Here is a 26,570-nt window from a genome sequence, read left to right as displayed (position 1 = left end):
TTACTTAAATCTTAAGATACAGGGAAAGTGTGTGAACTGGACGGACCACACCGGCTCTCCCGGGCCGGACAGTGGCTTCCTCTCCCACCTTGAAGGGGCGAGGTGGCCACTCGGGTGCCCTGCAGATACCCGGTCCCCAGCCCGCAGGGTTGAGTGCGGCTCCCAAGCCGCCCTGGCGCCTTCCTGCCTGGCGGTGCTGGTCACGCAAACGAGGTTGGGGAAGGGGGTGACCCTGGGGCGCAGATACCGGTTTCCCGGGGAACCGTGGATCCGTCCTGCGGGAGCCTGTGCCGTTCCCCCTGCCCCACGCGCAAGTGACCTGCGGCTGGCGAGCTCGCGGTCCACAGACCGGCCCCACAGGACCCCTCGTGCCGCTGGCCCGGGTTGGAGGGATGGGCCCGCGCACCTCCCCAGAGCCACCGGATTTGGAGGAAAACCCTCAAGCTGAAGGGATTCAAATGACCTCACCGGGTTTTATTTTTCTCCTCAAAGAGAAAGCTTTGAGAACCTTAGTATCTCAGTCCTTTTGGCTCTTTCTCTTAACATATAATCTGTATTTTAAGAGGGGTGATGAGGCTGTTTGCCAGGTAGATACTATATTTGTGTTTTTATTACAAAAATGGATAGAAACACAGTTTTGCTTTATGCAAAAATGTTTATATCACTTTAAGATTTTCTTTGACAGAGTGCACACGTGGGAGGGAGGGGCAAGCGGAGGGGCGAGCAGGGTCCCTGCCGAACAGGCAGCCCGATGCAGGGATCTTGACCTGAGCTGAAGGCAGACGCTTCACCCGTTGAGCCACCTGGAGGCTCCCATACCCCAGTCTTAAAAATGGATTATAGTGTAAAATGTGTTAGAAGAGCTAGATTTTTGAGTAATCTCTGTGCTCAACCTGGGGCTCGAACTCCTGACCTGGAGACTGAATCACGTGCTCTGTGGACTGAGGCAGGTGCCCCAAGAGCTACTTCCTTTTTTTTTTTTTTTTTAGATTTTATTTAACAGAGACACCGTGAGAGGGAACACAAGCAGGGGGAGTGGGAGAGGGAGAAGCAGGGCCGAGCAGGGAGCCCGATGTGGGGCTCGATCCCAGGACCCCGGAATCATGATCTGAGCTGAAGGCAGAGGCTTAATGACTGAGCTACCCGCCCCCCACCCCGACCCCAGGTGCCCCAAGAGCTACATCTTTAAAGGACTCTTGTCAGGAGTTTTCTGGTGAAGGAATTCTCAGGTACTTTAGATTTTCTTTAAAAGCAGGAAATGATTGCTGAGGAGCAGGACACAGGACCCAAATGCCACTCGCACGTGTGGAGTGGTCAGAGCTGAAGGCAATCAGGACCCACAGAAGCAAGAAAAATTCTTCCCTCTCAGCTCCCTCGAAGAGTCTGGAGGGGCCTCGCTCAGAGACTGGTCACCAGCCGTGAGCTTTCACCTGCGCGACCCCGCGAACGCTCCCGTCCCCTTCCTTAGCTCAGGATGGCACAGAAGCCTCAACCGTCTGGTTGTTCTTGGGGCTCATGTTCTTACGGGTCCCCCGTCCCTACACAATCAAACTTTGCCATTCACCTCCCTTACGCGTCAGTGAGACCATTGGGCCAGGGAACCCAGCGGGCGCGGGAGAAATGTCTCGTCCCCTGCAGACGGCACAGCCCGCGGCGTCTGTACCGGCCGGACCTGCCTCCCTCCGCGGCTGCTGCGCGGAGCTCCGGGGCCTCCAACGAGCGCGGCCCGCAGAAGGCGAAGGCTTGTACCGGCCGGAGCCCCGGTCTCCACCTGCGGGTCTCGGGAAGGGAGAACAGACCGTCCGACCATCGTACGCTCCGAGAGCAGGAGCGCGCGCTCGCGGCACTCGTCCTCGGCTGTGACAGTTGTGGACGGTGGTCACGGGCACGCTTGGTTTCTATTGGTCTTTTCCTCCCGGAGATGGTCGGGTTTTGTCTGTTGTCTTCGGTGCCACAGCACAGCCGCCATGGGGCAGAACACAGGCCCCGGCCGGGTGAGGCCGCCCCGCAGACCGGCGTCTGGACCTCGCCGCTGGCCGTGATGGGCCCGGGAGGCAGACACCCTGCCCAGGGGCCTCCTGGAAGTGGCGGCCGAGAAGCCGGCAGGCGCGGGAGACGCATTCAAGGGCTGCGAAGTGCTCACCGCCGAGCTCGGGGACTCCACGTGGGCGTGAGCGGGTCGTGTGACAGGTTCCATCGACAGGGGGTCGCGCACCGACCTGATGGACATTTCCGCACAGCGACGTGCGCCCCGAACCACCGCAGCCCCCCGCCCAGGGGCACGTTCCTCTAAGGCGTCAGTCTGGCTCCCAGAGGCCCAAGCTCAGCCGAGGCGGTTAACCCTGTGTTGTTCTCATGCGTGTTCTCCTGCCTGCGGCTCCGTCCCCACCGGCTGGCCTTGAGGCGCGCGAGCACGTTCTCCCAGGCCGGTCCGCCGGGTGGGGCACTCCTGCGGCTGAACTGACAGGGACCCGGCCGGAAGCCACCGCAGTGCTCTGTCCGCCACACCCGCTCTCGATTTGCCAAGGGCTGTCATCCTTGGCCCCGTCGTCTCCCGGGTGCTGGGAGGGCCCCGTTCCGGGAGCGTCCGCCTGGGGTCCGAGGTCAGCGGAGGCACCTCCGTTCTCTTGGGCAGCCGGACACGCGGGTTACCCCACCTGCCCGCTCGCGCCCAGCAGGTCTCGGCTTGGCGGCTGACTCGGAGCACCAGCTCTTGGGGCCGAGCCGGCTGCCCCTTCCTCATTCTTCGGGGGCTGCCTCCGCTCCTCGCCCCGTAAACCTTTCCATCTCTGACCGCGGCCTCACTGGTGTCTGCGGGAAGGACCAAGTGGAAACGGAGTGCAGGCCCGGCTAGGGACTCCCTTACCCCAGCGAAGGAGTCACGGCAGAACTAAAGTGACATCCAGTGCAGATTCCCTCCTTAAGATCCGAAGAATTACTCACCCCGCCTCCCAGCACCCCGGCTTACCGTCTGTTCTAGAACTGTGATCCCGAAGCTGTGGGAAGCCGCGGGAATGGCAGATTCCAAGCTTGTGTCCTAAGAACTGGGCTTGGTCAGGTCGGCGGCTCCAAAATCCAGTCAGACCCAAGTGTGGGTGCACCCCGTCTGCGGCCACACGGGAGGCAGATGCGGGGGCCAACGCCCCGTGCAGCCAGGGCCCTAGCACCCCGCGGCCAGCCCTCGGGGGCACGTCCCCCGCGGGGACGAAGGTGGGAGGCCGTTGGGAGCTCCACGAGCTCGGAAGCAGCACCACTTCACAGCAAGGGCTTCCAAATCAAACAACGCGATGCCTATTTTAATTAGATGCAGAAACCTCCGAAAGACTTAAAAATTCCAAAATCGTTGTTGAAAGAACGGCTGTAGCTTTAATTTCTCAGCAGCTTTTTACAGGCGGTCCCTGAGACATCAGACAGGCTGGCGGAGCCTGGCGGCTCCTCTGTCCGCTCTGCCCGTCCCCAGAGGCTGCGGGGATGCCCTTCCCAGGTCCCAGGCCACAGAGAATGTCCTAGACATGGAGCCCTCGCGTGGACGACCTCCTGAGATCCGTCAATAACGAAGAAGATAAGAGGAGGACCCCTGGTGTGGCCCGACTTGTGATCACAGCTGATATCCCGAGCCTGACAGGATCATTTTTTAAATTCTGTGCAGGCCTTTCCCCCAAGCTAGAAAAAACTGTGTCCCCAGAGGGAAAGCGGCCAGCCTGAGGTCAATGAGCCGGGGGGGGGGGGGGGGGGGGTTCCGCCCATTGACACGCGGGCTGCTCCCGCTCTCCAGGATCTGGAAACAAGGTCGTGCAGATCTCTCCCACACAAGTGTGGCTCCAGAAGCTGCTCCTGTCCCGTCTGTCTTTACCAGCCCCGAAGCCTCCCCTGCTCCTGTGTTCACGGCGGCCACAGATCCAGTAAGAGGACGGCGCTGTGAAGGTACCGTTCTGCTCTTCAGAACGGGGAAGGGAACCTGCGGCAGCAGGCGGCCAGGGTGTGGGAACAGGGGCTTAAGCCCTTGACCTCCAGCCAGAGACGCTGGAGCCTCTCCGTGCCTTTGCGGTGTAGACTTTCTGCTCCCGGCTTCCCCAGGACTCAGAGCAGTGCTTGGAAATGCAGACTTGAGCGAGAGCTTTCTCAGCAGAGGGGGGAAGAGGGATGGGTGTACCTAGTTTGGGTCCTTTTTAGAGAGGAACTAAAAGGTACCTGTGTCTGTTAGCAAACACGTTTTTGTGCCACATGGAACCAAACTGCACCAACAGGAAGCCCAGGTCTCTAGAAACCGGCAAACTGGTATACGCTTTACAATCTAGAGAATACGACTGTGAGCGTTCGCGACGTTGTTGGCATTCCCTAGAAACGTCTGACTTCAAAAACTCTAATGTGACTGAAGCTACCGGAAATATTAAGGAAAACATTCCCATATGCAAGGAAGGTGTGATTTTGGTAAAAGGAGGTCTGAGGAACGCAGATATGCTTTTGGTGAGGCCGAAGAAAGCTGCAGGATTTTGGAAAAAGAATCTTAAAAAAAAAAAAAAGGGTTTTATTTGTCAGAGAGCACATGCACGCGCAAGCAGGGGGAGGGCCAGAGGCAGAGGGAGCAGCAGACCCCCGCCGAGCAGGGAGGCCCTGAGGAGGGCTCCGTCCCAGGACCCTGGGGTCAGGACCTGAGCCGGATGCTTAACGGACTGAGTCCCTGGAAAAGGAAATCTTCGAAGAGAACTTTTAATGTGTAGTCAAGCTGGCTAAGGTTAAGATTTAGTTTTAATATCAGAGCAAGTGGAACAAAATTGGTTTTTACTCTTAAAATGAAATTTTCTTAAGCTTTGCTGTTGACAGACTGTCAGAGTTTCTTTACTTCTAAATAATGTGCCAAGGAGCCAAGACTGTGCACCCGGACTTACGTTTTGGCACTTTGAAGAAAACGACCTATTTAAGTACTCTTTTTGACAATGGTCTGTGACCCTCTTCAGTCAAGTGTCCAAACGTGCTGATATTCTGGACAAAATTCCCAGAATCGAATTCTAAATAAGGCCTTCCCTGACTCTGAACTAAGTTTTGAGAATTTCCGGAGGGTCCCTGGACCATCTCCCAAGATTTGCTCTCACTATACAAAGAATGGCGCGGGGTTAAGTAGGCTTCTCTGGTGCGGAATCTATGGAGAGCACGTCACATACATGACGATGAACTTTCTTAGCTTGGGCCGTAGGGGTGAGAATGAGTATGTTCTATAAGTTCCATGAAATTCCTAGAAACCTAGTATGTCCTGGAGACTGTAGGTTGTAATTCCAGTTATCTTAAAATGTACGGAAAGAAGCACCTTGCTTGGTCAATTCCACTGTAACGAGCTCTCCTGGGGTCGTGCCCAGCGGGCAGTGAAGTCCTGTCTGGTTACAGACCCGCTGCTTTACTGTGGCGCTGGGGCCACAGCACTCCCGCAAAGGCACCTCACCTTCAGGGGGAGTCGAGGAACGGACTCGACAAGGATGGGCTTCTGAGAATCTTCTAATTCGAAAAGTGAGCTGGGTAAGACTTTCTGGAACGAATGGATCACGGATTCAAGCGGAACAAGTACTACATGGGCTGCATGAATTCAGGAGAACGATAATTCCGTGACTTCCGCTTTGAAACACTGCCCGTTCTTTCGTTTTTCCAGATTTAAGGAAACCTCCTTTTCGTAAGGTTTCGACTATTTAAGATACACCTTTGTGAACAAAAATGAAATAATGACTTTGCTACCTGATCCCTCCAGAATCTGCCAACTTAGTATTCTCATCTTGGTGGCCTTATGTGTGATGAGTGCGCTCAGATTCCACTCTGGTGACAGGACGTGATTGAGAAGGTTTGTTACATTACTAGGCCTGACTAGAACATTCTATCTGAAAGCGATGTCAAGACTCTGAGATGATCAGCTTTCAGGAGCTAAGGCTGACTTTATGGAGCCAGTAAGACCCTGGGGGAACATCAGCCTGGCCCCTCGCTTACAGGATGCCTGGTGGCCTGGCCTGGTCTGCAAGGAAGGACGCTTCTTGGCAGGCCCAGGAACCTCAGGATATCTTGGGGACCTTGAGAAGAGAGGAATTCATCTAAATCTGTATGTAATGCAGGCAAAGTCTGATGGCAGGTTCTTGGTGTGGGTTCTTAGCCTGGAGAGGCTTCTGAGACTCATCTAGGACCTTTTATGGCAAGTTCCAGCAAAGCGGATTTAATAGCGCTTACGCGGTGAGCCCTGTTTTCTGCACTTCTGTAAATAACCAGGCCGGGTCACTGACACGACTTCGCTGGTAGCCAGATTTAGTCTTGCTCTGGCTGCTCGGATGAAGTGGGGGGGGGGGGGGGGGGGGGGCTGTGCGGCCTGCGCTTCCCCAACAGGCCCCGCGGACCGCAGAATCTAGGCCGCTCCCGGGCTCTGAGATGCTGTCTTCTACCTGTAAAATGGACCAGGGCCCGACTTCTACTTTCCTCCCGCATTTGGCTGCAACTCTCCAAATTGATGTTTGCACCTCCCCCCGCCCTGCCCACCTGGGGCTGTCGGGAAGCAGAACTAGCCGTTTCCTGCAGCCGTGGCAGGTGGGGCCGGACCCCGCCCCCCCCCATACAGTCGGGGAAGCCACCCCGGCTCCCGTGTGGACAGTCTCTGTGCCCACTGCGGTGTGGGCCATGCATAAAGCTTACTAGTGACGGTCACGCTGCGGGCCAGGGCCACCCATCCGATGGCCACTGCCTGGCTTCACCACATGTGAAGCTGCTCCGAGCGCCAGGGCTCAGAAAGTGAGCGGCGGCCTGTGCCACTGACTCGGCCTGCTTTCCTGCTGTCCCCACATTAAGGCCTCTTAGCAAACACCGGGTTGCTCGCCCCTGGCCCGACTCGGCAGCCCTCTTGCACAGCGGCCTCCCGAAATGAGGCCCAACTGCTTAATGGAACCAAGCTACTCTCAGGACTCAGAGACGAGGTCAGCGAGCTGCTCAGTTCCCCCGGCGGCAGCAATTCGCGGAGACGTCAAAGGTAGGACTGTGGCAGGCGGAGGGTATGTGTCCCCCCACACAGGCTACTTCGGCAAATGGATTAGTTCGAGCTGGAGACAGTCAGGATGTGGCAGGTTTAAGGAAAACATTTACTTCTCCCTGAACTACGCCGAAGGGTCTGGGTGGGGGGTCTCGCTCAGAGGGGAGCTGTTCCCAGCTACAAACTCTTACTGTCTGTGAATCCCCCTGCTCTCCCCAGCCCCGCCTTAGCTCGGGATGGCACAGAAGCCTCAATCGCCTGGCGAATTCTTGGGGCTCCTGCCCTTATGGGTCCCTCATACATAATTGAGCTTTTCTCCGGTTCACCTGTCACCTGGCTTGCCAGACCAGCCAGAGGACCCAGCGCGCAGAGCAGAAAGCGTCTCCTGCTCCTCTGTAAACACCGAAGCGACCGCCCCGCCACGCACGATGAAAAATCTCCCAACCCGACGCGTGCTTGGTTCAGAAAGACCCCCGAGCGCACCTGCTCGTGCACTCGCCGTGTTCTCCCGCGGTGCGTGCTGCGTTCGGGGCCCCTCTCTCCTCCCTGTGACGGACAAACCACAGAAGAAGTACGGTGGAATCTTGCCCTGTCGCCGGGCCCGGCCACGGCGTGTGGCATCAGCTGGAAAGGAATAGGGTGAATGAAAGCGATGCATGTAGTTCTGGGATGTGAGGGGGAGGAGAGCAGGGGCGGGCCGTCTGCTTGGTGTTTCTCTGCCTTTGTGCCCAGATGTACGAGGATTTACAGAAGGAGGACGGTTTATGGTTTTCAGCTTTTCTCCAAGCATATTCAGAGTTATGAGATGAAGCAGCTCAGCTTCCTTCCGAGAATAAACAAAAGGGACCCGGTGCCTCCTCGGAGCCACTGCGGCCCCTGCCTGCCATCCCCAGAGCCTGTCACCCCCGGACTCCTAACCGCCGGCAGAGCCGCGCTGCAGTCGGACAAGCCGCCCGGCAGTCCGGCCTCGGCGCGGCCCCGCACGAAGACGGTTCCCCGCACCCACGCAAGGTTTTACTGACTCCGCCAGTTGTTCCGTGTACGACCTCGCGCACACGCCGCTCACAGAGGCCCCGGGGCTCGCACGGGCGAGGCTCCTAGGCCAGCTTGAGGCACTGTGTGTTGAAGCTGTCACCCTCCTTGCTGGCCACCGCCTCGAGCAGCGCCTGCTTCTTCTGCGCGCTGCGGGAGGACTCCAGCTCGTACATGGTGGTCAGGTTGAAGAGCACGCTCTCGTGCAGGTAGTGCGTGGGGTCCTGCTGCACCATGGCCTCCAGCTGCCGGAGGGAGGCCTTGAGTTTGCCCAGGTAGAGCAGGCACACGGCGGCATTGTTGTTGGCCTGGAGGGGAGGATGTACGCACAGGGTCGGACCCGGCCGCCGGGGTCTGCTCGGGGGGGCCACGTCCTGGGGGAGTGGCAGGGGGAGCCGCCGGGGCTGGCCCTGCCGGGAACCCACACCCCCGCTGGACAGACGCCCACGGACGCCGCACGGGCCCCGGCCGTGAGCCCTGGCTCTCGCGGGACCTTACCACGGCATTTGTTGGGTCGATCCTGAGGATTTCTGTGAAGAATCTGTGGGCTTCGGCGAAGTTATTCTGGCCAAGGTGCAGGAATGCTCTGGAACATAAAGGACGGGGGGGTGGGGCAGGCAGGCAGAGGGGTGGAGGGCGCAGGCAGGAGCGTGCCCCATCTCCTCGGGGCAGCTCTGAGCAGCCCGGTGCTGGGCGTTGGGGGGGCGGGGGGGGGGGGTGCGTCACGGCTGAATGACGCACATTGCGCCCTGGCTGGCAGATCGCACTCTTGCTAGGTGACTTAGGACTTCAGTGCCGTCCTGCTGGACAAACGGACACTAGCGTGACGGTCACTTTCTGCGGTGGCGTGAGCTCTGCCCTGGGCACAGGCTCCATCTTAATGACACCCCACCCCAGGCCCGCGCTGTGTGCGACTCCCACGGACATGTAAATGGGGCATGGAAGCAGCTGGGGGAGGCTGGAGAGGATAAGCATTTATGCAAAGTTATGCTGAAAACGGGGACAATATCAACATTTTGAAATCTGCTGAGACTGAAAGGTGCCTAAGTTCAAGGAGACATCAGTGGGCGCGTTAGGTGGTGATGGACTTGGGGGTCAGGTCTGGGGCACCGGGTGGCACCCCTTCCCCAAGGGGCTTTACTCAGGGCGTCTGAGCTCTTGGGAAATTTGAGAAAATAGAGTCTTCAGAGGTTTACCTGTTCATTAAGACCATTGTCTTGCCTTGCAGTCCATCCAGTTTCTGGACGACTTTCTCCACGTCTTGAAAATACTTCTCGGCTGTTTTTATGTCTCCAATCTGCTCTGAGAGTCAGTTCAGGTGACAGGATCAGGAGGCGTACATCCACACGCACAGCTGCCCGACACGTCAGGCTAAGAACATGCGCTTGCACCGGGGGGGGGAAACTGGTAACGTCACTGGTCATTACCCTTACAGCGCCGGTCAGGACACGGGGGAAGGCCGGCGCCCCAGCTCGGGAACGAGGTGAATTACAGGCCTTACTTGGCCTCAGCGGTTAATTTGTACCCTTTGAAAGGAATCTCAGCACCAAGTAAAATAATGAAGAACAATTTTCAAAGAGGGGACCAAGTGGGAGGACCTAAGCTCAGCCGGTCCCACGGGCGCAGCCAGATAACGTCAACGCAAACGACCTGGAAGATGACCCCAGGGCAGCACAAACCCCACAATGGAAGGCAGAGAAGCCGGCACATCCAAGAGAGTAGGAAGGACGGAGATGCAGTTGGGAGTTAAACCTTGGGCAGCCACAGGAGGGGGGGTCGTGGGTGCGGAGATGGGTGAGAAATGGATGAGCCCACCAGGGACCCCACACGGGGCAGACGAATCCCCAGACCATCTGGATTTGAACATTAGACAGGCTGAACTGTGTACGTTCTTACAATCAGCAGGACTTAAAGCCTGGAACTTTAAAAACCAGCCAGCTTGGCTCTGGGAGAGCCCAGAGGTACTGGGAAGCTGGGTCCCTGCGCTCACAGGGACAGGAGGGCAAACAGCCCATGAGATCCAGATCAGAAGCAGCAGTTTGAAAACTGCCCGGGGCCTGAGGGAGGGGGAGTTCCTGAGGGACTTGTGCAAGAAAAGAGGGCAGCTGGCGGGCAGCGTGCCCTCCCCTGCCCCCAGCACAACCACATGCGCACACAGCTTAGCACGCCACACCCCTGCCGGTGGGCTCTTGGCAGAGCGGCCCTGGCCAGCCTGGTCTCTGCAGCAGCTGTGTGTCCTCCACGGAAGAGGACCAGGGCCATGGCATTAAAAGCACACAACCTGCCTGCTCCTTTCAACAGCAGGAGACGTAGCTGACTTTCCTAACTAAGGAGACAGAGGGCATGTCGCCGCTGAAAGAACAGGACAAAGCTGCAGCAAGAGACCTAGGCGGGAGGGAGATTCGTATGCCTCGGAGCGAAGTTCGTGATCATGAAGATACTCACCAGATTTGAGAAAAGAGTGGAGGAGATCGGTAAAAGCCTTAATACAGAGAAAAGAACCAATGAGAGAAGAAGAACACGATACATGAAATTAAAAATACACTTAGATGAAATAAACAGCAGGTTAGAGGAGCAAGTTAATGACCTGGAAGACAGAGTACTGGAAAGTAAGCTGAGCAAGTGAGAGGAAAGAAAAAAGATTATGCAAAATGAAGGAAAAGACTTCGGGAACTCAGTGACTCCAACAAGTGGAATAACAGTCGCATTACATGGATCCCAGAAGAAGAGAAGGGCGACAAGGTGCAGAACATTTACCTGAAGAAGTAACAGCTGAAAACTTCCTGATCTGGGGAAGGAAACAGACACCCACATCCACGAGGCACAGAAAATTCCCATCACAATCCACCCAAGCTGGTCCACACTAGACACGTAGTAATTAAAATGGCAAAAAGTAGCGATAGTACAGGCAGCAAGACAGAAGACAGTCACACACAAGAGAAACTCCCAAGGCTTCCGGATGATTTTGCAGCAGAAACTTTCCAAGCCAGAAGGGATGGGGGACGATGCATTTAAAGTGCTGAAAGGGAAAAACCTGCAGCCAAGAACATTCTATCCAGCAAGTCTGTCAGGACAGAAGTGTGCTCGCTTCAGCTGCACAGATACTAAAACTGGAACAATACTGAGAAGATGAGCTTGGCCCCAGCACAGAAGGAGAAATGAAGACTTCCCCAGACAAACAAAAACTAAAGGAATTCATGGCCACGAAACAAGTCCTACAAGAAATCTTACAGGGGACTCTTTGAAAGTGGAAAGAAGAGACCATAGGGAGAGTGAGAAAGTAAGAAACACAAAAGCAGTAAAAATAAGTGTATCCATGGAAGTCAGTCAAGGCAAAATAAAAAATTTACATCATTCACAAAATAAATGATGTAAATAAGATATGACACAAAAATAACCAAAAACTGAGGCGGGGAGGAGTAAAGAACAGGCTCAAACTTCAGTGACCAACAAATCAGCATTGGTTGCCATATGCAGAAGATGCTCCACAGAAACAGAATCACGACAACTCAAAACAAGTATCAGATGTGCAAAGAACAGAGAGAGAAGAGTATCACTAAAGAAAGTCAACACACCATGAAAGACCACAAGAAAGGATCAGAGAGAAACTATACAATCACACAAGTAACAAAATGGAAACAAGTACAAATCTATCAATAATTACTCTGACTGTAAATGGACTTAATGCTCTAGACAAAGGACACTGGGTGATGGAGTGCATTAAAAATAATACCATCCATATGCTGCCTACAAGAGATTCCTTTTGGATTGAAAGTGCAAGGATAGAAATACATTTATCATGCAAATAGATGTGGAAAGAAAGCAGGACAGCAAAGCTTCTATAAGACAAAACAGACTTTAAGAGAGAGACAGAGAAAGGACACTATATACTAATGAAGGGAACCATCCAAGAAGGTGTAACAATAGTAAATACTCATGCATCCAGCATGGGAGCAACGAAATACTCGGAACAGTTCGTGACAAATGTGAGGAGGCTCGCTGGCATTGACACAACAGCGGAGACTCCAACACCCGCTCGCGTCAGCGGACGCACCATCTGAGTGGATCGTCAACGAGGAGACAACGGCTGCTAATGACACACGGGACCAGAGGAATCTAACAGATATTTAGGACATTCCATCCTAAAGCAGCAGAATGCTTTCTTTCCAAGTGCGCACAAAACATTCTCCAGACTAGATCACGTATTTGGCCACAAAACAAGTCTCAACAAATTCAAGAGGACTGAAGCCACACCACGTACCTTTTCTGATCACAATGTGTCAGAGAGGACACAGAACAGGAGAACAACCTGTAAAGACCACAAACACACAGAGGCGGAGTAACAAGCTGCTAAATGATAAACGAGTCGACCAAGAAATCAAACGAACCAGAAATTGCACGGAAACAAGTGAAAATGAGGATGCAAGGGTCCAAAACATCTGAGACGCAACAAAAGTGGCTCTAGGAGGAAAGTCTGTAGCTCTACAAGCCTAGGTCGAGTAGCAAGGAAAGTCTCCAACAACCTAACCTCACACCTAAAAGAGGTCTAAGAAAAGTAAACAAAACCCCAAACGAGCAGAAGGAAGGAAATTATAAAGATTAGGGCAGAGATAAATGATGTAGAAACTAGAACAACAACAACAATAACAAAGAAAAACAAAACAAAACAAAAACCCCAGGGGCGCCTGGGTGGCTCAGTTTAAGCATCTGCCTTCGGCTCAGGTCACGATCTTAGAATCCTGGAGTTGAGCCCCGGGTCAGGCTCCCTGCTCAGTGTGGAGTCTGCTTCTCCCTCTCCCTCAGCTGCTCCCTCCTGCTCACGCTGTCTCTCAAATAAGTAAATAAATAAAGTTAAAATAAACCCTTCCCCCCAGTAAAACAGATCAGTGAACCCAGAAGCTGGTTCTTTGACAAGATCAACAAAATTGATGAACTTCTAGCCAGACTCATAAAAAAAAAAAGACCCAAATACACAAAATCACAAGTCAGAGAGGAGAAATAGCCCAAAGCAGAGAAACACAATTATAAGAGAACATCACGAGAAATTATAAGCCAACAAATCGGACTACTGAGAAAAAAATGGGTAAATTCCTAGAAACATAAACTATTAAAACTGAAGCAGGAAGAAACAGAAAATCTGAACAGATCAATTTCCAGCTATGAAGTTTAATCAGTAATAAACAATCTCCCAACAAATGAAGTCCAGGACCAGATGGCTTCACAGGGGAACTCTACGAAACATACAAAGAGCTAATACCTATGCTTCTCAAACCTTCCCACAGATAGAAAAGGAAGGAAAACTTCCAAATTCGTTCTGTGTGGCAAGCATTACGATGATACCAAAACCAGACACAGACACTACCAAAAAAGAGAACTGCGGGCCAATATCCCTGGTGAACAAAGATGTAAAATTCCTCAATAAGATATTAGTGAACCCAATCCAACAGTACATTAAAAAAACCATTTGCCACAATCAAATGGGATTTCTCCCTGGGAGGCAAGGGTGGTTCACTATTTGCAAATCCATCAAAGTGATGCTCACGTCAGTAAGAGGAAGGAGGAAAGCCACGCGGTCATCTCAGGAGATGCAGGAAGAGCGTCTGACAAAGTACCATCCACTCATGATAACCCTGAGCAGTGTAGGGTTCGAGGGAACATCCCTCAGCGTCATAAAGGGCAAGCTTGAAAAACCAGAGGTGACATCATCCTCAGTGGGGCAAGACTGAGAGCCCTTCCCCTAAGGTCAGGAACAAGACAGGGACGCCACTCAGCACTTTCCTTCAACACAGACTGGAAGCCCTAGCCTCAGCGGTCAGGTAAGAACAGGAAACAAGAGGGAACCACACTGGTAAGGAGGAAGCCAGACTTCCACTATCTGCGGATGACACGACACGACCTATAGAAAACCCTGAAGACTCTACCAGAAAGCTCCTAGAACCGACAGATTCAGTAAAGTCACCGGATATAAAATCGGGGCATAGAAATCTATTGACGCAGGGACCCGAAGACCACAGCTGGTGCCCAGTGCCAGGCTGGCCTTGGGCCCAGTGCGGGTCTCATCTGCTTCCCACGAACAAACAGTATGGGCTGGGGTGTGGCAGGAGTAGGAGATGCGAGCGTGTGCGCGCGTGTGCGGATGACTGGGGGCATGAGAGAGTGCACGGGCTGGGGGTGTAGGAGGAACGGATACAGACGTATGTGTGCGTGTGTGCACGGTGTGGAAGAGTGTGTGTGTGTGTGGTGACAGGTGTAGGAGGAGTGTGTGCAGATGTGTGCATGCATGTGTGTGTGGTGGGGACGACAGGGCATAGGACAGGGCCACCCTTTGGTGAGGAGAACCAGAGCCTGGGGCGGAGAGCCCTCGGTCAAGTCCTTCCTGGCACACTCATGGCTCCGCTGGGAGCCCCGTCTGCTACTGTGTGAAAAGGCCGGGAATGCCCAAGGGGGAGCGGCTCCGCACGGCGTGTGCTCACGTGAGCGGTGCCCAGAGACCTGGCCATTCTCCGACTATCTGGGACCGTCCTCGGCCCACACTCCTTTCCCCAGCCCCAGCTCGGGGACGTGATGGCGGAAGCCCTACAGGCGGAGGGGGTCCCGCGGGCAGAGGCCGCTTGGGCTCAGCCTGCAAAGGTGGTGCGGCCGTCTGGGGACAGGCGGGCATGGCGGGGGCGCGCATCGCCCCATCGCTGGACGGTCAGGAAGACGCATCCCGGCGCTGGCGCTGCTCTTGCCAAGAGGGGGTCGTCCCTCGTCCTCGGCCGTTGGGGCTGCTGCACACTGGACTCTGCTCCTTCTAGCACAGCACAAGCCAGTGACGCTACGACCAGCCGCGTTCAGGGCAGGCTCTGTGTGGTTTTACCGCCACTCTTCTGGGTGCGACGGGGGACTTCTGAGTCCCGCTTCGGGGCTTCACCAATTGCGGTCTAGGGAGGTGCCCACCAGGCCGTCGGCTTCCCGATGCCGCTACAGCCGGCGGGACCTGACACGGTCAGACCTGAACTACTGTGAAGACCGAAACCCCTAACACCGCAGGTGAAAAACATCTACTGAGCTATTTCTTTCCTCTTTAAAATTTTATCTGTTTGAGAGAGAGCGCGCTGGTCGGGGTCGGGGGAAGAGCAGGGAGCCCGACGTGGGGCTTGATCCCAGGACCCCGGGATCCTGACCGGAGGCGAAGGCGGACGCCCAGCCGCCCGAGCCCCCCTCCCCGGTGCCAGTCTGTGCTATTCCCTATGCATCCCGGGACGCCCAGATGGCCCCAGACGGGGACGGGCCGCCCGAGCTCGCGGGCCAGCGTGGTCGTACCTGGAGGAAGATCCGGCCGATGCCGCTGAGCAGCTGCGGCTCCTGCTCCGGGCAGTGCTGGATAGCCGCATGGTACGCGTCCACGGCCAGCACATAATCCTACGGGCAGAACACCGGGGACACTTCGGGTTAGAAAGGTCACGCTTGGGTTCAGGACGCTAGTGGCTCGGTAGCCGCACATTCACACGAGGAGAGCGGGCCCGAGAGTGCAGGAGCCGCTCGGGGGCGGGAGACCCAGGGCCGGAGCTGGGCCCTCGAGGGGCTGACGGTCCCTGAACGTTGCCGCCTCAACGGCAACAGGAATTCGGTGGCACAGTCTCTCTTTCCCGATGAAACCACCAATGACCTGGTGACTTTCATCTTTCTTCTCTCCGCCACGTCCCTAGAGCTAATTATGAACAGCATCTCTTCATGTTTCCTACGCTACAGATGGAGGGAACGTCCTTGCATACACACGACTCCCCGCACCAAACACCACAGCGGGGGGCAGGCCCGAGGTCCTCTGTGGGGCTCCCCCCGCCGCGCGCTGGGAGGTGGAGCCCACGACTCCGGCCGTGCCAGAGCTGGGCGCGCGACCCCGCTGGCCACCGAGCCGGGTTGTGCGTGCCGCCAGTGGCCTCCGCCAGCCCGTCAGTCGTCGGAGTGCCTCCACGCTGCCGTGGGGGAGCAGGCCCGGCCCGGCCGTCTCTGCGTCTCCCTGGCCGCCGCCCCAGTGCTGGCCCGCGGGGGGCCCTGGCCGATGCTGAGTCAGGAAAAACATGTCCGTCCACAGGGAAGCGGTGGAACCCGTCATCGCTCTCGGGCGACGAGGTCCCCTGGCAGCGCCGCCGGGGACGCGGCCCTTGGCTCGTCCCAGGCCCCCACAAACCCCGGCTCTTCGGAACAGCAGCAATCACGGACGTTTACCGAGCAGGCCCGGGGGGGCCGCCGTGCTCTTCCGGGGTCCCAGCACGCGGCCACGAGACACGCGGCAGCAGGTGCACGGTCACCCCCGCAAGGGCTTTGTTCCTCCACATCTGCAGGCAGAGCCAAGCCACCCGCGTGCTCACCGGAGCGGCCTACGAACAGACACGTGACCAGTAAAATCCTGGTTTCGCGGGAGATGAATGAAAAGACTCTTAGTCTGGAACCTTCCAGTGACGCTCATTAAGGCAAATCCTATTCAAATGACTCACAAGGACCCTGACAGCACCTGCCTGTCCTTCCCCATGGCGTTCTGCTAACTGTTACTGCCGCCCATAGCGGGGCTGTGCTGTTTGAGGGTTGTGTATCGTGCACACGTGTGTGAACATGCATGACTGTGCCGGTGTGTGTGAGATGTGTGGCTTATGCACACGTGAGTGCAAGCACAGTGTGAGAGCAAGCACGCATGTGGGCGTGTGCACAAGCATGAGCAAGTGTGTGCATGCAAGCTGAGTATGAGAAACCAAGTGGATACGTGAATGTGTGCAAAGTGTGAGCACGGGGTGCACGAGCATGAGTGAAAGGTGTGCACAGGTGTGAGTTTAAGTGTGGGAGTGGGTGTGCAAGTGTGTACTGAGGCCGTGCTCGGCGGCTGGTGTAGAGGCCCAGCAGAGGGCACGGGATGTCCCAACAGAGGACCACATGGGCTCCAGGGGCCGTCACGTACTGTAATTGAACAGCAGCCCCTTGCTGCCGCTGCAAAGAGAACAGAGGGCAAGTCTGACGTTCCTGGTAGCGCTAGAGTGTCACTGACACATGCCGACCCGTGGACGGCGGCGGCCTGCCCACTTCCACGGAAGTGCAAGTCCACAGAAGCCAGCATCACGGCCTCACAGCTCTGCCTCAGCACTTCCGGCCAGGAGCCAGCGCTTCTGCAGACGACTGGTACGAGAGGACGGTTAGAGCACGGAGCACCGATCCCGATGCGGTTGTTGTGCCGCGGACCTGTGAAAACACCACCTCAGGTGCACAGGCGTGGGACGCGCGAGGGGAGGCTGGGGAGGCGGGCCCGTCAGACCACAGGCGGCGGTGGTGCTAACAGTGCCTGCGGCCGGTATGGGACACGGTCCAGGAGTGGCTGTGGCCTCCGGATGGGCTTGGCCACGTTTCACGGAGCCCATTATCAAATAAAGCCCAGTGGGAGCTCGTCAGGAGCTTCCCTAAGTGATTATCATTGCTCGAGATGGTTTATTTACTGGAAGGGGAGGGAACACAGCCTCTCAAATGGAAAATGGCTCAAGTGAGCTCTTCTGGGAGCGTCCGGCCCACGGCAGAGGACCACATGGGCTGGAAAGGCCACGAGGGACCTGCTGACAGGACAGGCCTATTCCAGCTCAGTGCTCAGCCTCTTGCCTTCGGCAGCTGTTGCTTTGGCGGCCGTGAAACTGGAGTGACCACCGTTGGCTGCCAGAGAGGGTTTGCGTGGACGTCCTAAGGGGGCAGAAGCCAGATGACGTGGCCGCGTGGCCCCTCGGCTGGAGCCTACGTGGGGTCGGGAGGGGGTCTTGGCGGCCCCGAGGCAGCAGGCACTGTGCCCGTGTGCTTGGCCAGTGTGGCTCCTGCCGGCGTGGCACCCAAAGCCCACCAAGGGTCCAAGGAAAGGGAGTGTGATTTAAAACGTGGGACTGGGCCAGTCTCCCCGGCCACGGCACTCCTGTCCCGGAGCCCGATGGCACGTCCCACGGGTGTCGGGGCTGAAGTGTGCGAGCTGACTTCCCACCATAAAACTATTTGCTTCACTGTAGCAGAAACGTTACTGACGGTAACTGAAGGCTGATGACATAACACGCTGTCGGTCAAGCACGAGCCACGCGACTCGCCACGAGCTGCACACGTGCTCCTACGTGGCCAGAGAGGGTGCACGCGAGCTGCCTCAGGCCTCCAGGGCACAGCGTTCCCTCTTTTCAACTCATCGAAGTGTTAGAGATGTGGAAAATTCCAATTAAATTGCAGGCCTCATGAAGTATTTCTGAAACCAGAGCAGGCTGTCTCGGGTCCCGGCAAAGCAGGCAGCAAAGTCACGTGGGGGCTTGTGCGTGTCCCGTCGCCGGGTGAGCAGCACAGGCACTCTGTCCCCCGATCGTCCACGACTGTTCTGTCCGCCGATCGTCCACGACTGTTCTGTCCCCCGATCGTCCACGACTGTTCTGTCCGCCGATCGTCCACGACTGTTCTGTCCCCCGATCGTCCATGACTGTTCTGTCCCCCGATCGTCCACGACTGTTCTGTCCCCCGATCGTCCATGACTGTTCTGTCCCCCGATCGTCCACGACTGTTCTGTCCCCCGATCGTCCACGACTGTTCTGTCCCCTGATCGTCTACTACCGTGTCCTCGCGATGCAAATTCAAATCTGCCGGTGGAACAGGTAACGTCCCTCCTGGGGAGGCTCAGCCCCCAACGCAGGAAACGTCAGCCCCGTGACTGTATGGGCGGCTCTGCCTCTGCACAAGCTGCTGGGGCTCCCGTGCGGCTGCCGCAGCCCCAGGGAGGCAGGCTGGGGCATGGGGTTCCAGAGCTGGGGAGAATGGCCCGTGTGCCGGGGCAGAGGGGGCAGGGCCGGGTTCTAGGGAGGGACCTGCTCACTGCCAAGGCTGCGGGTGGGAGAAAACACACTCCCTCCTGCCCACACACACGCCTGGGGCAAGACCATGAAGAATGTCGCCACACGGCCGCCACCGTGTCCGAACCCCCCACGGCCCACACAGCAGGGAGGAAGCTCTGAGCCCGTGGGCTGAGGGGCGTGGCGTCAAGGTCAGAGCCAGTGCCCAGGGCTCCTGGACATGAAGGGCGCGGCGGAGTCCCTGTCTGTGCCCTCGTGTCCCAGCCCTGCAGGGCCACCTGGACGGGAGCCACGTCGTGCCCAGCGCAGGCTGCTCGGGGGCGCGCCCAGACCACCCGTACTCTCCGTTCCCAGCGCAGGGCTGTGCTGGGAACGCTCGCCGCAGCCAAGCCCTCCACGCCGCACCCAGGGCACGACCTCACAGGCAGGGCGGCGAGGGGCAGATGTGCAGCGCGGCTGCCGCACCAGGGCCGACCACGGGACTCGGCCCGCGAGGAGCCGCCTGCTCTACTTCGCTGAAATTCAAGCTCAGGAATGACCTTGGGCTGACCTGTGGGGGACTCAGGATCTCGGTCTCATAAGAGCTCACGAGCGACTCCCGCAGCGGCCCTCCCTGTCCCCCCACCCGGGGCCCCAGCTGAGCCGGGTCCCAAGAGGAGGAAGGAGCCGAGGACGCTGCTCTCAGCTGCTAGGGGCCGCGGGAGACCGGGCTGGAGGAAACAACGGAGCAACCCCTGGCGTCAGCCTCCCGGAAGTGTGGGCTGCCTCCTTGGGGGAGGGGGGCGTCCCTGAGACACAGGGGTCGTGGGCAAGCCCGGCTCCAGACGCCACGGGCATCCACTGGCACGTGTGGTCCGGAAAAGGGAAATCACCCCTCTTCCCCAGGACCTTTCTGGGATGGAATCCAGAGAAAACCATAGAAGCCCGGGGCGGGGTGATGAATGATGATTTTAGTTAAATCATCGAGACCCACGTTGGAACAGTCAGACTTGACAACGTGAACTCGGTGTCTGCTGAGACCTCCTTCATGTGAACTAACGTCAGAGTCAGAGTGTCACTGAGCTCTCTGCTCGGGCAGCGTCTCCCGCTCCCCGCGGGGCCCTTCCTCACAGGGTCCCGGCGCCACGCACGGCTTCTGTGACACCCTCTTTCAGCACCGACGTACCTTCATCAGCAGCAGGCAGTTGGCCATGGAGCACGTCACCCGACCCAGGCGGGACCCCCACAGCTGAATGGAGGCTGCAAGAGAGGGCAGGAGTGAGCGTGCAGGTCGGAGGCACGTCCCCTGCTGAGCACGGGGCGTCGGGCCAGCGCCCTTGGCTCGGGAAGGAGAACAGGTGCAGAAGGGCCACAGCAAGGATGGGAAGATAGCGGGTCAGCTTTAGGGCAGAGAGGAGACCACACAGCCCAACCAGAGCCATGCTCGCGGACAATGAACATACGGGTCTGCCCGCGGTTGCAGTCACTGCCCAGAAGCTGGACACCTCTCCGAGTGACTTCTGGGGGGCGCCGCCCGGCGGCAAGAGCTCTCCCTGTGGGGCTGGCAGAGGACGGCCCACCAGCGCGTCTGCACGCGGAGCTCTGCCTTCCCAAGCCCCACTGCAGAACCTTCCAGATGAAAACTCTACTCTCATCCCGCCTTCAGACTGAGCATCGGTGTGGGAAGGGCACAGCCGTACCGCTTAAAAGGTCAGGAGCACTCTCGCTTGGGAGGGAGGAGGTCGGCAATGACGCGAACCGAAGCCGGCTCCCCGCGGGGTGTCTGCCCAGCGGTGGCTTGTGGTCACACACATGGCCCAGGAGGAAGGTGGGGATGCGGAACAGGAGCACAGCCGGCTCAGGAGGAAGGTGGGGACAGGGGACATGGGAAGCACGGTGGGAGCGGGGAGGACAGCGGAACACGGTAGGACCAGGACAGGGAGGAGGGGGAGGGTGGGTGCGGGGCAGGACTTGGAGGAGGGAGGGGGTGGGGAGGTGGGTGGCGGGGGCATACTTGCACGACCCTACTTTGGCGAGCCTGCCTTACCCTGAATCTGACCGTCCCGCTGCTGCCAGGACCGGTGGCCCATTGTGGGGTGACAACCTTCTAGAAATTACGCTTACTCTTGGATTGCTTAAGAACACGTAAACTTAACTGCCAGAATTAAGAACTTAACTCACTTTGCCTTTCAGCAATCAGAAATACATTAGCTGCTTACAACATCGTTTTTGTGAAAGGAAAAATTCTGAACAGTATCTTTTGTTAATGAGAATAAAACATGGACTGTCTCAGTGAACCGCGGTTTATCTCCAGACTTCTTTCAAGCGCTAATTCTCCCCGTATTTGCCTTGCAATCTGTTTATAATGACCCTTAGTTATCCTGGAACTGCTTTCTGGAATCTAGCACCTACCTGCTGATTCCCGTGCAAGAGGCCCTCCGTGGGGAAAAGTGAGCACGTGCAGACAATGCCCAAGAACGGGATGTCGGAGGGTGAGTGACCTCCCTCCTGGCTCACCCACCTGCAGCTACCCTGCTGGGAAGGGTGTGTACGTGCGCGCACACACACACACACACACACACACACACACACACTCCCCTACACACCTGGCTATCGTCTGGGATTTCTCAAAGGATGCTGTATTTAAAGCAGAAATGTAGCCCAGGGTGGCTGGGCCCGAAGGCAAACACCCCTTGCCCACGCTGTTCTCCCCTTGTCCCGTGCTCCTGGGCACAGCCAGGGTCAGCACACCCCCGGGGGCACCAGCTCGGCCCTCCACCCCGACCGTTCCCCTCCCCAGGCCATCTCGCCTGCTCTTGGCCCACTGGTCCTCCCCGAGCTGCTTCAGAGGAAGCCCATGGCATGCCAGATTAACGCACGCTGCCAGCGGTCAGCACAGCCCACTCCGAGTCGGGACCCTGGAGGTGAGACAGAGTGGCACCGATGGTGGGGGGAGGGGAGGACCGGCCCTGAGGAAGGAGGGGTAGGTGAAGGGCTTCTTGGGCGGCACCATTTGAGTTGGGTCTGGAAGCATAATTAGAAGTTCATCCTTACGGTTCTCAAGAATTGCAGGATCTCAAAATGCAGCTGGCTCCCAGCAGCGCAGTGCTCAGTGTCAAGACTGAGTGCGTCAGCCTGGCCTCCTTGGCTGTGTGCAAGGCCCTCTCTTCTCCTCCTTGGCAGGCCCAAAGGGCCTCACACTCCCCCTGCCAAGGCTGTGGCTCTGGCAGGCAGACCCTTCCAGGAACACCCCTCCCAGGAAGGCCTGAGCTCCCCTCCTTCTCAGCACTTGCCCCGCATGGAAGCCACACTGGTTTCTGGATTACTGGGTATAGGCGTGTCCTCTGTACTCAGTGAGGCTGCCTGTGGGCAGCCCTCACGCCTGTGTTTGCTCTTCATGTACCAACAGTGCCAGGCCCGGTGCCTGGCTTCCCGAATCAGGAACGAGCCAATGAACACATGCGAGGATCGATGCATTACGAGTAACGGATGCAAAAGGCTGAGACACAAGAGAACCTTTGGGGCTGATTCTGACAACTCCCGATAATTATTTAATGAGCAGTCTGGCTACTGACCTTGTCTGTTCTCCGGGGTGATGCTGCTCATGCTCCCGTCTTCAGCTAAGCCTTGCTCCAGATTTGTCAGGATCTGCAGCAAGTCCAAGTCAGAACAACAAAATCATAAAAAATGAATTTGCTTCTACACTTTGTCATAATATATTCTAGGAGGAGCAGACTTCCCTGTATGAAAACCAATTTGTCAAGGGCTGTTTCACACAGACACATTTTAAATACCTCCATTCGCCCCCCAGGGAGGCCTAGCGGAGGGGACGCCTCTCTGGCGGGTGGTGGAGACTGGGTTGACGGCGCTCGTAAAGCTCTCGGAGACATCAGACATCGGGCAGATGTTTTCTCTTTGTAAGAAAGGCGTCAAGCATGTTACACAAGAGGACGATTATTAACTTCTGTGAAAATACCCGTCTCGTTCCTCCAGGGCACCGTGGCTGGTGTGGCCTTTTTAAACGTATCAAATACTCTCAGAGCAACTGTCACTTTCCACGGTGTCCGCGGTCTGGGTCCTAACTTTGGGTTTCTTCTTTTGTGTTTAGGCTTTTCTTGGAAAGAAAAAAGGCTGTCGCCCCTGGAATCTGGGTAGAGAACATGTTTTCTGAGTGGCAGGACGAGGAAGGCAGAGCGTGGAGAGTAAAGGCCTCTCTGGGGAGAGGAAGAAAGTGCTAACTGAAGAGACGCTGGGTCGGAGCGGTCCTTACGGCCTCAGGGCACAGGCTTTCGGGAAAAATCCTCTCGTGCACGGGACCCCTTGCCAGTTAATGTCTCCCTCAGTGAGCCACGGGCTCTGGGTGTTCCCACGCCTGGGCCCCATGGACACAGCAGGAGGGTGAGCGGGGCCTGTCGGCACCTGCAGGAGCCCCTCGCTGACTCCGGACACGCTGGGCTCAAAGCGGGAACCACGGAGGGCACCCAGCAGGGTCTCAACAGGGTTAGATAACATATTTCAGCCAATCTGACCAGGAAAGGAAGTCCCCACGCCTCGACTGGAATGGAGGCTGACGGGCAGAAGGCGCAAGAACGGCTAAAGGAACAGGCGGTGCAGCATCCTCCCGGTCACGGGGTGGGACGCGGGGGAAGAGTGGCTGTCCAACCAGAGGCATGCTGCAGACACCGTGACAACAAGGTCACAGGGTGGCCTCACGCCACCGCCTCTCCGCGGGTGGCCGAGGACCCACCTCCGGGGCCACTGTATCTGCAGCCTGAGCTGAATCACAGGGCGCCTGGAGTCAGGGCTGGAGCAGTGACTGCGGAGGGAGGCGGGGGGAAGGCGGGTGACTGTAGGGCGGCGACAGAAGAGAACTGTCCCAGGAAAGGAAGGGGGGCCCCGCCTCTCTGATGCCGCCTTGCGGACTTCACACAGGCCCCGTGGCTCACCTCCGGAACGTCAGTTCTGCGAAGGGAACTGACACAAACGCCATCGACCCAAAGCCCCAGCCGTCCAGTCCCCAACCTGGTAAAGGTCCCATTTCCTATCCCCGTCCCTTCTGTCCTTGACAAGATGATGGAGGCCCACGTCCAGGTCAGACACTGACCAGTGCTCCTGGGTCTCCCCCCACAGCGAGCAAGGCAGGACGCACCAGCCCGGTCCACAGCCACCCCCCATTCACACTCCTCCAGAAATCCTGTAGGTTCATGGACCCTGGAGCACACGCGTGACCTTGGCATCTGGTATTTTAAACGTCACGTTCTGATTTGTACGCCTCTGGTGTGACCCCAAACCCTGGACTTTTAATGAGCTTCAGATGACACTCTGGGGACTGATGATCTGGGGACCAGTTTGAGGGAAAGCTCTGGGGAAGAAGCCTCGTACCTCTCCCTTTGGTGGCTGTCACAGGCTGCAGGGGACCGGGGTAGGTCTGGGGAATAGGTTTTATGCACGAAGCATCCAGTGTGCAGACAACTGGTGGCTGGTCCTAATTCAAGGACCCAAAGATTAACAACCTACTTGAGTCAAGACCAAAATGAGAGCAGGTCTTCCCTATAGGGGCTTGGATTTCTCCAGAAAGTCCCGAACCTACCTATCCTCACCACAGTCTCCTAGGGGAACTTCTGGAAAAGAGGCTTTCCAAAGTGAAAAGAGGTTTCTTGGAGCTGCTTCAAGCCACTCAAGGAATATGAAACACTTCATGGACCAGGCACCACGCCAAGTCCCTGGTCTACACCCCGATCTAACCTGCGCGCAGCCCCGAGGCAGCTGGTGAACCCCCACATGTACAGATGAGGAGCTCGGGGCGCTCCAGCATCAGTCACTCTGCCAGGAAGAGCCTGAGTTGCCCCCGGAAAGCTTCCCCGTCTGCCTGACTCTAGCCCCTCCCAACCACTCCCGTGGACAGTGTCCTCCGGGGGTTCACACCTTGAAAGAATGTTCTCTCCCTTCCATGGAGATCACAGCAGGAGAGACTGCACAAGGCCAAGAAGCACAAGAGTGGGGCGCACAGCCCCAGACCACCTTGTTCCACTGGGGCCCGCTCCCTGCCGGGCTGGCAGGCCCAGTCGGACTGCACCGGTCCCTCACTTCTGGGCCACGTGGTTCACTTCTAGGGCATCGGATTTCATGCTAGGTCGCCGCTGCTGAGGGCACGGCCTACATTCCCAAGCCCACGTCCTAAGACTTGCAAGGATGCGACCTGACGTGTCTAAGGGTGTGAATTTCCACCATGAGTTGAGACAATGACAGGGACGCCTGGGGGCTCCTGTGAGCTATGCTCTGAACATGCACGGGGCCAGGAGCCTGAGCCTCTCCCAGCCTGATCCCCAACAACGGGGACGCTCCCGTCCCCTGCCGCTAGCGCTCTCCGGGCACGCACAGTGGGAGGATCGATGGCAAAGGGCAGAGACGCGCCTCGAGCCAGGAAGCAGGAGCGTCTCCAGTCTCTCCATGACCTCTCCCCACCCGCCGATCACTCCCGCCTTATCTGATGAAGCCACACTCAATTTGCTCTCTGCGGGAGCCCAGGAAAGCGGGGCAGCGGAACGGTCCGGGTCAGGCGAGGCCTGGCACTGGCCAGACGTTGCTGGCATGCTGATGGCCAGCCTCCTCGAGCGTCCCGGAGAAGCTGGCCAGTGGCGCTGACAGCGGCCGTCCTCGGCTCCACTCTCAGAAGACATCAACCCTTCCCAGAAGCAGCTCTCTGCCCCGTCTGACCAGCGCTCGTCAGTGGAGAGAACCTGCATCCACACTGCTCCGTGCGCTCCTTCTAGTTTTCCAGAGCGCGCAGACTCGTGTCTTCCCCCCAGCTCCTTCCGCTGGGGGGTCTCTAACCGGCACTTCTCTGACACGGCAGCCGCGGCCAGGCTCACCTGGGGCGTGGGAGGGACGGAACCGAACTCAGAACCAGAGTCCGCGGGTCCAGCAGCAGCCCAAGCTACTCCGGCACCAGTACTGACGGGCTGGGTCTACTCAGGCCGGCAGGCCCAGACACGTGTTCTTCTGGCTGTTTCCCAGCCGGCCTGGGAAGGTGTCTTGGGGCTGGCGACAGAGTCGCCTGCAGGGCAGCCAGAGGCCGGGCCCGCAGGAAGGAGGCAACCGGCTGCTCCGACCGCGGTCTCCACTTTCCACACCCTGGGAGCACGGCAGAGTCGTCTAAATCGAGGTGCACGTCACCCTCCAGTGGCGCAGTCACCCTCCCGGCCTCACGGCAGACACCCGAGTGCCGTGCTGCTGAAGCCGGGCTGCGGCAGGACTCACGGCCACGACCTAATCTTGAGCTCCCTGGTAGGATATGCGGAGTCCACGACCAGCTTCTGGGGAGTCTTCCACGTTGGGGAAAGCCTGGCCTCCTCTGCGCCACGGCTGGCGGCCACTGAGAGCCACGGGCTGCACTGCTTACCGGGAGCCAGACCCACCCCTGAGCCGCCTCCTGCTCGCCACCGGCTTGCTTTCGCCTCCCGTTACCCTGCAGGCCCGTGTAGTTTTTGGCAACAAAGAACAGCGAACTACAAAACGAATACGTGCTAACACACGGGAGACGGGAAAAAGAAAACAAAACGGCCCCGGCTCCGGGCACCCGCACAGCCAACGAGCGGCCGCGCTTCCCTGCCGTGGGCTGGCCTCAGCTCTGAGACCGGCCCACCGCCCTGCGGCCCACCACCCTGACCGGCCCACCGCCCTGCGGCTGGCTTCCACAGCTAGTCTCGGGTCACGAATCATTTCCCAGGTCACGGCTG

At 57.5% G+C, this 26,570-nt stretch overlaps 1 protein-coding gene and 1 non-coding gene across 5 annotated transcripts in view; one reads left to right on the top strand and one right to left on the bottom strand.

Moving 5' to 3' along the window:
* Positions 1-594: 594 nt before the first annotated feature.
* TRAPPC12 (trafficking protein particle complex subunit 12) overlaps positions 595-26,570 on the bottom strand; it is an 82,698-nt gene continuing 56,722 nt past the window's right edge. For 3 of the 4 annotated variants that reach the window (XM_045979055.1, XM_045979057.1, XM_045979056.1), the window contains 6 exons: positions 22,407-22,479; positions 20,018-20,091; positions 15,329-15,427; positions 9,220-9,320; positions 8,522-8,609; positions 595-8,331 (listed from right to left, as the gene is read on the bottom strand). In XM_045979055.1, coding sequence (XP_045835011.1) covers positions 8,089-8,331; positions 8,522-8,609; positions 9,220-9,320; positions 15,329-15,427; positions 20,018-20,091; positions 22,407-22,479 — 678 coding nt within the window. In that variant the 3' untranslated portion in view covers positions 595-8,088. Of the gene's footprint in view, positions 8,332-8,521; positions 8,610-9,219; positions 9,326-15,328; positions 15,428-20,017; positions 20,092-22,406; positions 22,480-26,570 lie in introns of those variants that run through there. The other variant, XR_006815064.1, reaches the window with a different exon arrangement.
* On the top strand, positions 11,104-11,212 carry LOC123926265. Its single transcript, XR_006815197.1, has one exon. It is a non-coding gene; the product is annotated as a U6 spliceosomal RNA (small nuclear RNA).

This window comes from Meles meles, chromosome 15 (genome assembly GCF_922984935.1).
Source record: "Meles meles chromosome 15, mMelMel3.1 paternal haplotype, whole genome shotgun sequence".
NCBI lineage: Eukaryota > Metazoa > Chordata > Mammalia > Carnivora > Mustelidae > Meles > Meles meles.
Note: the sequence above shows the minus strand (reverse complement) of the source record. Positions and strands in the feature narration are given on the sequence as shown.